Source organism: Heptranchias perlo, chromosome 8 (genome assembly GCF_035084215.1).
Source record: "Heptranchias perlo isolate sHepPer1 chromosome 8, sHepPer1.hap1, whole genome shotgun sequence".
Classification (NCBI taxonomy): domain Eukaryota; kingdom Metazoa; phylum Chordata; class Chondrichthyes; order Hexanchiformes; family Hexanchidae; genus Heptranchias; species Heptranchias perlo.
In genome coordinates, this window is record NC_090332.1 from 23,733,384 (window position 1) to 23,747,326 (window position 13,943).

The 13,943-nt window shown below is 39.3% G+C and overlaps 1 protein-coding gene and 1 long non-coding RNA gene across 6 annotated transcripts in view; one reads left to right on the top strand and one right to left on the bottom strand.

Annotated features, from left to right (window-relative positions):
• thada (THADA armadillo repeat containing) overlaps positions 1-13,943 on the top strand; it is a 307,554-nt gene that overhangs the window by 94,744 nt on the left and 198,867 nt on the right. Inside the window, exon 25 of the mRNA XM_067988802.1 lies at positions 2,559-2,650. Within this exon, the coding sequence (XP_067844903.1) occupies positions 2,559-2,650 (92 nt within the window). The remainder of the gene's footprint in view (positions 1-2,558; positions 2,651-13,943) is intronic.
• Positions 1-13,943, bottom strand: part of LOC137324484 (uncharacterized) — a 45,525-nt gene that overhangs the window by 18,002 nt on the left and 13,580 nt on the right. For 3 of the 5 annotated variants that reach the window (XR_010963628.1, XR_010963629.1, XR_010963627.1), the window contains exon 2: positions 2,225-2,299. This is a non-coding gene — a long non-coding RNA (uncharacterized lncRNA). Of the gene's footprint in view, positions 1-2,224; positions 2,300-2,672; positions 2,826-13,943 lie in introns of those variants that run through there. The other 2 variants (XR_010963631.1, XR_010963630.1) reach the window with 1 other exon arrangement.

Below are 13,943 nucleotides of genomic sequence, written 5' to 3' on the forward strand. Positions count from 1 at the left end.
ATTATCTGGTCATTTATCTCATTCCTGTTTGTGGGACCTTGCTGTGTGCAAATTGGCTGCCGCATTTCCCTACATTACATTTACTTCAAAAAGTGCTTCATTGTCTATGAAGCACTTTGAGGCGCCCTGAGGTTGTAAAAGTTGTTGTATAAATGCAAGTTGTTTCCTTCTTTCATTACTTGGAGACCATGAGGATAACTACTACGTGTAATGTAGTGGAAAGGTTCAGACTAGTGCTATAAAGATGCTTTCCTTAGACTAAGATTGAGGCATATTTTTGTGGCGGAGCAAAGGTAGCTTTAAGCTTGATCTGGGCGAGGGGGTACCTGGCCCAAGAGTGGACGATGCTGAAAATGGAATGTTACGTTCTCCAGTGCTGGTGTCATTTACCTTGATGAGCCCATAGATTTACCCTCAAAAATAAATATAAATAAAAAATCTTAATTGAGTTACAAGTTGCATTGATATCCAACTTAACTGCGCCTTACACTTATAGCTGCTTTATCGTTGTGGAATATCCCAAAGCACTTAACAGCTAGGAGGGTTAATGAGCAGTTTCGATCTTGTTGGGTTGGCACAGCCTCTGCTTGTTGTTGTGTTTGACTAACCTGGGTAATATCAACAACTGTCAATCTAGAACAAGCTTAATTTTGAATTTAGGGCAGCATTTTAATTTAGGTTTTTAAAAAATATATAACACCATTAAATACACTGTTAAAAACCATACTGCTGCAAAGAATTATAATTGGTGAAGTAACTGAAGAAGGTACATGCTATGAATGGTGAGTATGTCGTTGTCAGTTACTCTCTTTTTAAAGAGTTCTTTATTTTCCAATATTCTTGTTTCCTCTGTGGTGATTTGTTTATCCCCTATTCAGCAGCAGAGTGACTGTAAGCCAAGCATAACCCCTTCAAGTGCATCTGTAACTCTTTATTAACATGATTGGCCCTTTTCAGAATAACCACAAGATCTTTTTAAAAAAATCCATCACAATTGTCTGTGTCCAGAATACAGTTAAGTAGAAAACAAGCTACTTAATTGCAATCCCATTTCAAACAGACCTATCGTGCTGATGCAGGTATATAAATTAAAAGTTTATAAATGAACCTTGGGTAAATCCATCAGAAAGTACTTGCCATTCACCTTTAAAGTTAACTTCCTTCTTAACTTAATCTTTTGAAAAAATATACAAGCTGTTCACATTGTATTTTTTTTTCTTGAAATATCTTGGACCAGATTTTGCTGTGAGTGGCCCGTTCTTTAGACTTGCACTTGCCCATAGACTTTCCTTGGTGTTTTGCAAGGCAAGTTGCTGTCAGCGGGTGGTCCAAACAGCGTGGTGTCCTCTACAGGGCACCTGGGACCTGTGTGAACAGGGCAAGCATCTGTGTGTCTACTTAACCAATCAGATTAAAGAATCGTTAACTAGCAGCGCGGTCTGAACCAGGAAGTGTAAGTTAGAATAGTGAATTCAATATCAAATCAGGTACTGAAAGTGAAATGAAGAGGGAAAGAAAGATTGGATTAAGAGAGAGAGAGAGATAAAAGAGATAAAAAGAAAGAAAAAAATGTTTTATTTAATTTTTAAAAAATCTCCAACATCAATTCAAAACTGAGGGAATGAGACTCCACACTTGTAAAAGTTAATTTTCAGTGCCAGAAAATTGGAAGCCTTAACTCCATCAGTTGTTATTTCCTTTCGATCTTTAGGCTTTTAAAAACAAGGCTTGCCATCACCTAATTACTGGCAGTAATTAAGACTTATCACGCCGTTTAAACGGTGCTTAGACTGGAATGAACAAGCGCCAGCTTTTTGTGCCGCGTTTAGTCCGTATCTACAACGTCAGTACAGGAACTTCATGCTGTTCAATACATTTGAATGGTGAGTCAGACAGTGAGATGCCGTTTTCACGCAGCTTAGGGAGGGGGCGGCGCATCTCGAACAGCAGCTTCTGGATTTTTGCGTTTAACTGCACATCTCCGCTCGCCTGAAATTGCTGTCCTATTTGCGCATAAATAACGGTGAGCGCTGTTAGCCTCACTGTTATTATCACAGCAAAATCTGGGCCCTTGATTCAGCATTGAGTGCTGATAACATTGTGGGAATAACCAGGAGGAATTACTAAGCCCAACAGTATTGAGGCAACTGAGTTACCTTGAACTATCATTAACCTAGGCTGCTTCAGTGCACTTGCCATTTCAGCCTTGTATGTATTAACTCACCTCCCTCATTCCTTTGACTTCAGTAATTCTCGTCAACCGTTTCTCCTCAGAAGCTTCAAATCCGCAAAACCAGCGCTGAAACAAATAAGTTAACAAAAAGTAATTTTTAAAAAAAAAAGTTGATGGTAACTAATTATAGTAATGATAAACATACAATCTTAAATATCTTATCAGGCTTTGTTTTGTACATAACTGTACAAAAACTGCAGCGTTGATTCTTCTTGAAATATGATCAGGTTTGAAACATGCATGCAGTGGACATGTAGAGGTAAATAAAAGTACGAGGGAAGTTATCTCTAGTCCATAACATTTTCTCCTTGCTTTTGATCACCAGGTACGAAATTCTTCCACATTGTTGTTTAGTGCTCTGATTACCAGGATATTTGGAGTCAAGAGAGGAAAAGATGAACATTCCAAGAAAAACAGGTAGAATTTCATTCATATTTACATATTTATTCTTTATGCCGAAGAGGCTTTAATCCATGTTTTCAGCTGTTCTTGTAGGTCTTGGTCGCAAACTGAACTAGAAATTCATTGGCACAATTTCTACTTTGCAGTTTCTGCCTGCTCTCTTCCCCCTGCCTGCTCTCTTCCCCCAGTCCCTTTTTTTGCTTTTAAGCTCCAAATATGCCATCCTGCAACCTCCTCCTCCCCTCACTGTATTGAAATTAAGACTTGTTGTAAAGACTCCTCCTGTGACTCATTCATTCCTGAAAATTGGAAGCCTTAACTCCATCAGTTGTTATTTCCTTTCGATCTTTAGGCTTTTAAAAGCAAGGCTTGCCATCACCTAATTACTGCTTGCTGAGTTACCTCATCTCTTCTACTCTCTCCAATTTTGGAAATGTTTTGATCTATTGGCCTTAGCCTTTACCTTGGTTTCAATATTAAAAAAATCATTACCCACAATTGTGAGAGGTTCTATATAGTTCTAATGCACTTCAATTAGATTGCAAAGCACACACATATTACACTTATAATTTTTTTTTAAAGCCTGTTATGGATGGGTGACAGATGGTTACAGAAAATCCAATCTTGGGAGGTCAGATTGGGGCTCTTAAGTTTTGCTTCTCTGATTTATTCGATTATTGAACCCCGCAATTGTATCACTGCCTCGTAATCTAGTCTCCTTTCATATTTTTGCCCTGTCTTTCATTTCCATTCCCTTTTTTTAAAAGGTGGTTCTACTCCTTGTCCTCTTCTCTAGCTAAGTAGTCGGGCTATCAACACATGAAAGCATTTGGGGATTGCATCATCATTGTACTGCATAAATGTGTTTCAACCACACTGTCAAACAGACATCTGTGTGTGTGCACCCATATATTTACAAATACACACAGAACTAGTTGGAGTAGTATACCTCACAGTTGTTTTGGCAGCAAACCAGTAAGGGTCATAATGATTGTATTCTTATTCGTGTCCGTAAGATGCAAATAAAGGGTTATACATAGTAATAAAAGAGCAGCCCAGTGTTAGGATTTCTGCTGATGGACCATAATGTGTGAGATCACAGATCAAACAGATTTTCTCTCGTCCAACAATATTGGCTAGTTCCATCATTACAGTTTTATGAAATTCTTCAGGCTGAGGAAGAACAAAGTAATTTAATTCAAGGCATAGTAAACTGGGGCTCTAAAATTCTGAATAGAATCTGCCTTTTTGATTAGTGTTAGCCATCCATTGATTATTCTTTGTGCTCCAAGTGACTGGCTTGTTGGGCAATATCCTGTTATTATCAGAGAGTAGATGATCTGTCTTTAATGCAACAAATGTGCAGAAATGTTTTTTGGTGAATAAAACAGTATGTAAAATGATGCAGTAGCATGTATATACCATCAGGTGGTTCTGTAACTATAGTTTTGTAAAGTTCGATAGCTGGGGAAGAAAGAAATAATCCAATTAAATGTACTGTATATTAGACGCAATAAACTATGAAGCTTTTTATCGACAAACGTTTATTTGTTGTTCCTCTATTCTTACTCCTCCTTCTCCCTCATCCCTCTTGATGGGCTTCTGATGTACACTGCTATGAACCTCTGAACAATTCCTAATATCTAACTCCAGTTTTGTCTATGTGCTCTTGAATAGGATGTTTTAGCAGGGCTCCAGGGTAAAAGTAAAATTTCCTTAACCAGCTGACTGTTTTGCCTATAATTTTTGGAGCTAACAAAAGTTTCAGGATTTGACTGTTTTTAATGGATTTTGATCCACATGATAAATAGAGAAATGGAAGTTATTCGGCCCTTAGTCGGCCATTAGTTTTTAAAAAAAATTACCCTATCAGATCATCCAAGTGGATTTTGAATGAATACAAGATGCTTTCCTTCAATACCCAACTTGTAAGAACACTTGGAATGGTTTCCCAAGTGTTGGCCACTTACAGGAAGTCCTTCCTGACGTCAGTCCTAAATAGGCCATTCACCAGTTTTAACCTTTGTCCCTTTATCTCATGACTTGGTTAACTTTGAAATAATGCTCTGGAATTATCTATTTTGCACCTTTTAATATCTTGTATACTTCTATAACATTTACTTAGTTACTAACTTTCAAGCTAAAGAACCTCAGTTTTCTCTGGCCTTTCCTCATAACTCAACCCGTCGATTGCATTTATACAGCACCTTTAGCGTAGAGAAACTTCCCAAGGCGCTACCCGGGAGCATAATCAGACAAAAATTAAAACCAAGCCAAAGAAGGAGATATTAGGAGGGGTGACTAAACGCTCAGTCAAAGAGGTAGGTTTTAAAGGAGGAGAGAGAGGTAGAGAGGCAGAGAGGTTTAGGGAAGGAACTCTTAGGGCCTAGACGGCTGAAGTTACGGCCACCAATGGTAGGATCAAGGAAGTGAGGGATGCGTAAGAGGCCAGAGTTGGAGGAATACATAATTCTCGGAGGGTTGTAGGGCTGGAGGAAGTTACAGAAATAGGGAAGAGCGAGGCCATGGAGGGATTTGAACACAAGGATGAGAATTTTAAATTTGAGCTGTTGGTGGAGCAGGAGCCAATATCGGTTAGCGAGCACAGGGGTGATGGGTGAGTGGAACTTGGTGTGGGTTAGGATACGGGCAGTTTTGGATGAGATCAAGTTTATGGAGGGTACAAGATGGGAGGCTGGCCAGGAAAGCATTGGAATAGTTGAGTCTAGAGATAAGAAAAGCAAGAATGAGGGTTTCAGCAGCAGATAGGCTGTGACAGGGGAAGGGACAGGTGATGTTGTTACGGAGATGGAAGTAGACGGCCTTTGTGATGGAGAGGATATGGGGTTGGCTCAGGGTCATACAGGATGCTGAGGTTTTGAGCAGTCTGGTTCAGCCTGACAAAGTGGCCAGGGAGGGAGATGGAATTGGTGGCCGAAGACCATAGCTTTGGTCATCCCCATATTTAATTGGAGGAAATTAAGTCTTATCTAGGTATGGATGTTGGACAAGCAACGTGACAACACAAGAGGCAGTGGAAGGGTCGAAAAGGGTGGTGGCGATGAGGTAGAGCTGGGTGTTGTCAGCGTGCATGTGGAACTTGATGCTACGTCTTCGGATGATGTTGCAGAGGGCCAGCATGTAGATGAGAAATAGGAGGAGGCCAAGGATGGGAACTCCATAGGCAACACTGCGGGGGCGGGAAGAGAAGCCATCGAAGGAGATTCTCTTGCTACGGCTGGACATGCAAGAGTGGAACCTGGTGAGGGGATTACCAAAGAGCTGGACAAAGGAGGAGAGACAGTGTAGGAGGATGCTGTGATCAACCATGTCAAAGGCTGCAAAGAGGTAGAGAAGGATGAGGAGGGATAATGCACCCCGGCACAATCACATAGGATGTCTCTGACTTAGAGTAGGGCTGTTTCAGGGGAACAAACCTGATTGGAGAAATATAAACATGAAGTTGCGGAAATTATGGGCACAGATTTGGGTGACGACGATACGTTCAATGACTTTGGAGAGGAAAGGGCGGTTGGAGATGGGGTGTTAGTTTACAAGGACAGAGGGTTCAAGGGTGGGATTTTTGAGGAGGGAGATAAGGAAGGAAGAGGGACGGAACCTTAGGCAAGGGAACCATTAACAATATCAGCTAGCATGGGGGTCAGGAAGGGAAGAATAAAATCAAACCCTGATGAGAATGCAGTTATTTCAGATCACACAGAACTTTAAAGATTATTTGGTTTTTTTCTGATAGACAGCAAAATTGACATTTAACGTTCTCCTTGCCCCTCCCCTCACCCCCCCCCCCCCCCATTCGCTGATCAGTTATCCATGCTAACTAATTTGTTTTTCCTTTTATGTATTTTTAATAATTTCTTTGTTTCTCCAAGTCCACTTGGAGTTGTGACTCTGCTACCGAGAGTGTGAGGTGCATAGTTTGCTCCCAAAACTCTCCTAATATCCTTTTGGCTTGCTGCCAGGAGACAAGGTACTACTCAGTTGGGTGTCCGCTCTTTCCTTTCCCCTGAAAGGCAATACAGCAGTATCCCCTTGGCATTTTTCTGCTCAGGATAACAGAGTGAAACTGAGTAGAATGGGGGGTTGGAGCGATCACCTCTCACTCTGGCGCTATGTATTAGAGCTGCAGTGCTCAGCACCAGTGGGGTGCTGCCCCATAGTTTTTTTTGATACTCTGGTATATCACCACTCAAAACAATAAATGATTCAGAAAAATACTCGCGTAAGCCATTTACCATTTGAAAACAATGTAATTTTTGGGAGTAATGAAACTTGACATATGAAATGCCAGCTCTACACACACTAACTACTTTATAATTTCTAAACAACTTGCTGTCTTCATTGTCGTCAGAAGAGTCTTATTCCATATTTTTGTAACATAAGTTCTTCCAATTAAAATGATAAATGTTTGCACTAAGTATCCATTGATTTGGCACATCGTTTGCAATTTTCTGTGTGTGCTCATGAATTCAAGATAAAATACGCCTTAATTATCTTTACCCTTATTAAAAAGTCTTTTATCATCACTTTCCACAACATGGATTTTGTTGAAGATATATATCACTTCCCTTCCACTTCAAACAAAAACAATAAAGCAGACATTGATACAACCCTATTCAAAAGAGATTGATTATCAACACCATCAGTCTCCCCACCAGTCTGTCTCCAGCTAAATGTGCAGTAATGGCAATTCAGCTACTTGTTGATCGGAGTTGTATTTGGTTTTTCATTTTAAATCAAAATGTAAATGTGTAATGTCAGATTTCAAAACCAGAATAGTTCACTGTTTGGTTAATGATAATTTTGTCCTTTTAATCAAATTGATTTTAAATAATTTGTCCACCAAATTCAAATCTGTATCTGCAATTGTTTTTTTTTAAAAAAATAGTGATTTGAAGTGACTAGACCATCTTATTTTGATATGGTGCAATGTCAACTGGGCCTTAGGTTATTGGCTAAGCTGTTGTTTTGAGAGGGTGAACAAGGTTTGGGTAGGAAGAGGGTATAAAAAATAAAATTGAAAAATAATTCCCCAGTACTAAATCTGCACAATTTGTTACAAGAGAACTGCAAAATTCTGTGTTCAGTTTTGTGAGATGAGAGAAAAGCTGAAGACTCTTCAATCTTTAGGTGTTTAGGTGGCAGAGGCAGTTTGTCTAATTTCTTCTCTCCCCGGTTGAAAATGACAGGCCAGTGAGTGCATGTGAGAGTAACATTCTGTCTGGGAGTAGATGCATTTAATTGTCACATTAGGCTTTGCATGAATGGGCTGTTAATCCCTTAACTTTATTTTCATTCATGATAATATTAGGAACTTCTAGACAAAACTGTTAATATGCCATTTTTGCAATGTTTAATTTTTTTTAAAAGTCCGAATAAATCTCCAATATTTCTGAATGAACTTTATCGATCTCTGAACAATGCAATAGTTCTATTTAGTGAGTAAAAACACAATTTAGGAAAATCGTATTTAGCAGAAATTTTTGTTAACATGAAGGTAAATCTACAGCTGTTGAGCCAGGCATGAACTTTTGAGAGTTTATTTGCATTCCTACCAGTAACTAATTGAGAAATTTTGCGGTTTTGGTTTTGAAAGAGTGTTACAGCCAAAGTATTAATCTATTTTTCATTTTTATATAAGCTGTTTGTCCGGCTGTGCATTTCTAGCATTTTTTTACTTTAGATTTAACTTACTGTGGATTTTTTGCCTATATATTTTGAGTAAACAGGTTTGATTGTCATTTTTTAATTAAAGTTTCAGAGCAAGCTAAGAAGTTGTTATTGTATCAGTTAACCATCAGGATTGTCAATGGGTACGCAGTAGAAGTCTCTGAATGTTGAGCATGTCCTTTGTTCAATCGCTCCTATTAAGCAAAATATCGTCAAGTAGTGAGGACTGTCCGGTTCCTGAATGAATGTTCACTTCAGATCATTGATGGGCGCCCACTAATTGATGCATACTGAGAGTCTGCTGGATCCCGCTGCTAGTTGATATTAAAACACTATAAATCTTCACGTGTAATATGCATTTCTTCCTTCTCTCCAAAAAATGTTACAAATGGGATATCATATGTAGATACTGAATCATGTTATGTACTGAAATGTTTCCTAAAATTTGCAGCCAAAAATCAGGGTGCGGGGTATTGTATTTGACAATTTATGATATTCATTCAATGGTCTGCCTGAAAGAACAGCATGCTTATGTACCAAACCATATGCTATTGGTTAATACATTGTAGTTTTGTGCCTGAAATTTCCCCACTTTGAATGTTCCCAACTTCAGCTATGCTGCTTGAGGTGATTCTCAGTAGAGATGAGCTGCCTCCTGGCAGTAAGCTAGGGAAACCAAGAAAATGAAAATCCAAAATGGATAAATGCTCCAATTTGTATTTCCCACTTAAAAATAATAGATTTTAATCACACTTACTAGACTAAATGTATAGAATCAGGTCAATTTGATCACTGTTGGATTGTACTACACCTTTGAGCTGAATTCTAGATGGTGCAGCCAGTGAAAGGTTAAATTGAAATGTTGTGAAGTTGTGTCTGTAAATTTTACGAAAAGCGCTACAAAAATGTTGAAGATGCTGTTGGGTCACAATTATTGTTGAGCATTAGATTATCAGGAGACTCCAGTCTGAAGTGACGCCTGCTCAGATTTCCCATATCTGGCCAGTCTTGGCCGAAGGCAGGTTGACAAAGTTGATAATGTTAATACTGTACTAGTGTGGCCAATTTTGAGTAATTTCCCCAGGAAGGAAAGGGGCCACATCGTTAGCACTCATCAGTTCTGGTCATCGAGACACAAGAGAAACAGCTAAGCCCTGGAGACAATACAGAGGCAAGCCACAGCGTTGATCTCTCGTGTCAGAGGACTGAGTTATGAGGATAAGCTCAAAACATTCCGACTCTTCAGCCTTGAAAGGAGGTGAAAGAGAGAGGATATCTTTATAAAAGTATCCAAGATACACTCTAGAGTAGAAAATGTAAATCTGGAACTTTACTTTAAGTTAAATATTGACTGCAGGACAAAGGAACACAGATATAAATTGGATAAAGGCAATTCCGTAATATCAGGAAGCAGTTCTTTATACAAACAGCAATCAATATCTTGGGATGGTCTTCCAGTGGAGGTGAAAACTGAAATCATTTAAGAGGCAATTTACAGCATAGAAGAAGGCCATTCAGCCCATCGCGCCTGTGCCCGCTTTTTGTCAGAACAATCCAAAACTAATCCCACTGCCTCGCTCTCTCCCAAAAGCCCTGTATCTTCCTCTACTTCAAATATTAATCCACTTTTCTCTTACAAGATACAATGGTTTCTACCCCAACTACTCCCTATGGCAAAGCGTTCCATGCTGTAACAATTCTCTACATAAACAAATTTCTCCTATCCCTCTCCTCACTCTCTTGGAGACAGTTTTAAATAGATGACCCCTTGATGTCCCAACTAGAGGAAGTAGTCTTTCCCTATTCACTCCATCAATTCTCCTTATAATTTGAAAAACCTCTATTAAATCTCCTTGATCTTCTCTGCTCCAGTAAAAATAGTTCGTGTCTCAAGTGTCTCCTCATAACTACAGTTTCTGATCATTGGTATCATTCTGATGAATCTACAGTGTACACTCTCTGTAGTTTTAATGTCCTTTCTATTTGTTGCCATCTTTGCCTCAGTAGTAGCACTCTTGCCTCTGAGTCAGAAGGTTGTGAGTTCAAGCCCCACTCCAGAGTCTTGAGCGCATATTCTAGGTTCACATTTCAGTGCAGTACTGAGGGAGCGCTGCGCTGTCGAAGGTGGCATCTTACAGATGAGATGTTAAACTGAGTTTGCCCTCTCAGATGGACATAAAAGATTCAAAGAAGAACAGGTGAGTTCTTCCTGTATCCTGGCCAATATATATATCCCTCAACCAACATCAATTTAAAAAAAAACACATATTTTCTGGTCATTTATCTCATTGCTGTTTGTGGGACCTTGCTGTGTGCAAATCGGCTGCCATGTTTCCCTACATTACAACAGTGACCACACTTCAAAAAAAAAGTACTTATTGGCTTTGAAGCACTTTAGGATGTCCGGAGGTCGTGGCAAGCACTATACAAATGAATGTTCTTTTCTTATAATGAGGCACTTAAAATTGTACTCCGTACTCTCTGGCCTAACTATTGCCTTGTATAAATTTTTCATTACCTCTTTGGTCTTGCATCCTGGGCCCCTATTAAACCCAAAATGCTACTGGTATTTCTATGTCAGCATGAGCTAGATGGACCAAATGGCCGACCTCATCTTTCCTTATCTTTGCGAATGAGGAAAAATCAGAGGCTGAGTTCATCTAAACCACTTCTGTGCACCTAAAAAATTAATTTTATAAACTTGCCTTTTACGAACTGGTTTCAGTGCAGCTTCTATTTAAACTAAGCTCTGGCTTCTGCACCTTTTCTACCACTTCCACATAACTTGTAGTTCCATAAAACTACTTATGGTCAGAGTAATTCTTCTGGAGTTGGATGAGTCTACCCATAATTATGGTTTTTTTTAAACTTAACTGGATTATTTGTGGATTTTTTTTTATTGGCCAAGCTTCTGCAGTTAGAAATAGTTACAAATTTAAAACCATTAAATATTGACATAAAAACTTGATCTCAGAATGAACTAATTCAACCATTTTCGACACTACAACTTCCACTGCATGCATACACACAAACTCTGGATATTCATGACTTTGTGCAGCAAATCCAGTAATGTACTTCATTATATGTAATTACATGCACCCTACTGCCGATAATTCAAACTCGCTTTTTGTGCTAAGAAAATTTGAATCATTTAGTAATTTGAATTAAGTAAATGACAATGGCAAAGTGGGAATTTGGTGCTAAAAAATTTGAATTAAGCAACTTTGAATCAAGAGTAGACTGCTTTCCACAATCCAATATAGTGTAAAAAACACTAATATAGAAAATATAATACAGTAGTTCATCTCTTCAATGTAAGTCTTTTATTTTGACTTATATGACTTCTATTTTTTACAAAATTTACTGAATCTAAACAAAATTACTTGAATTTATGTTTTATACTAATCTTTTGTGGTGTTGCATATAGGGAGTCATGGCCAAGTGCAATATTCAGGTCAAGCAGAGTTAGAGGATGAGGAGGGTGATGACTGGACCCTGTTGGAAGGGGAATAAGGAGAGGGTGGGGTTGGTGAGGGGGTTGGGTGGTGGACAGGGAGAGGAAGACCACCATAGAGAGAGAGAGAGGTTGGGGTGGGGGGAAGGTGGAGGACAGGGGGAGAAGGAGGCGGTGGAGTATATTTGGGTGATTACTGGTGGGGGAACAGTATTCCTGCTTTGTGAGACTATGGTGGCTTGGGGAACAGGGCTGTAACAGTGCACAGTACAGGGGTGGGGTGGGCTGGGTTTGGAGAGGATGTTCTCAATAAGGTTAAATGGGGAAGTTTAAAGGTGCTCTTTGTGGGGCGGGAGAATGAGAGTCGCGCTGTTGGTCAGTTTTGGGTGGGAAAGAAAGACAAATGATGCTTGGGTCGTGGGGGGGGAAGTTATGGTACTCAGTGGAGAGAAGGAACATTAAAGTGGGACAAGTTTATGTAGCTTCTTTACCTCATAAATAATGGACATGGGGATTTATAGTGGAAATAGAAAAAGGACAAAATAGCTTTAAAACAGGCATTGAACTATGCCTGTGTACCCTGGTCCAATTATCCCCGGTCTTTAACCCCATTTCAGGTGTCAGCCTCAGCTCAGCGGTCGCACTCTCACCTCTGAGTCAGAAGATTATTGCCTCAAGTCCCGCTTCAAAGACTCGATCATATAATCCAGGCTGATATTTCAAAGCAGTACTCAGGGAGTGCTGCAGTGTCGGAGTTGCCGTTTTTTGGATGAGATGTTAAACCGAGGCCCCATCTGGCTTCTCTGGTGCATGTAAAAGATCCCATGGCACTATTTGAAGAAGAGGAGGGGAGTTCTCCCTGTGTCCTGACCAGTATTTACCCCTCAACCAACATCACCTTAAAAAAAAATTATCTGATTACTAATTTCATTCGTTGTTTATGGGATTTTGCTGTGTGCAAATTGGCAGCTGCGTTTCCCTACATTACAACAGTAACTACATTTCAAAAGTAATTCATTGGCTGTAAAGCGCTTTGGTACGTCCTGAGGTCATGAACACAAGTTCTTTGTTTATTTCTTTCATCTGAAGATTGCACTTGGCCTAGATTCCCCCTGTGCAATGCCATGGGAGATCAACTAATACAGATTGATATATCCAGGTAGATAGATTAGTGTTGATTATGCACTCAACTGCAGTCATGTATTTACTGTTTTGGAGACATGCCTCCCACTCCCCTGGTCACACTCCATACCCTTTCTCAGAAATACTACCTTGGTAGTATTGGATTTACTTCTAATGTGCAGGCCTGGATTTAGCTGCCTGGGCATCAAGGTCCTGTCTGCATTCATACTAAACCATATTAGCAACTGAACACATGGATACATTGACCTCATTCCTTCACCACTCCACTGATCAAAGGAATTATGCAGTCACTTGGTCCTGAGCTGCACTTCTCCCCACGTTATGTGCACAGATTTAACTTGTGATACGCGAATGAAACAATTATGCTTCTTTCTTTACCTGCCGATGTGGGTAAGAGAAACTTACTATTTATTTATTTATTTTACATATTTTCCAAGAGCTAGTCAAAATAATTTTTTGCTTCACTGCCTTTGAACGCATCTCTCGCAAACTTCTTTCCAAACCCTTTCAGAGGAGATGTGCACCCTTGTGCCCCCTCATCTCCACCCCAGCAGCCAACAGCACAACCTGCAACTTATTGGAGATCTATTGTGTAGTTAATGTGTGATGTCCGTGCTAATGAATTAATGACTCTGTCATAATCACAATTTTGTCAATAAATAATTTATATTTGATTACTGGAAATAAGTCATTGTTTGATGTTTAAAGAGCTGTTATTGCCTTATTGAAAAATTTCAAAGAAACTTTTGAGAAGAAGCAAATATTCACTGTCAAATATATCAAATTGTTAATCATCTAAATGGGAGTCATTTGTATGATGGTTTTACTCAAATTACACAACGCAATCTCCTTCTTATTAACTAAAAACTTGATCCAAATTCTAGTTGCCTAAATTTGATTTAGTGACAAATGGCAATTTTTGAATGTTGAGTAGTTAAACGGAGACCCAGTAATTGGGGGTTTGAAGGTACATTGACATCTTGTCACGTGAAAGTTTTATTATCCAATAAATGATTACTATAA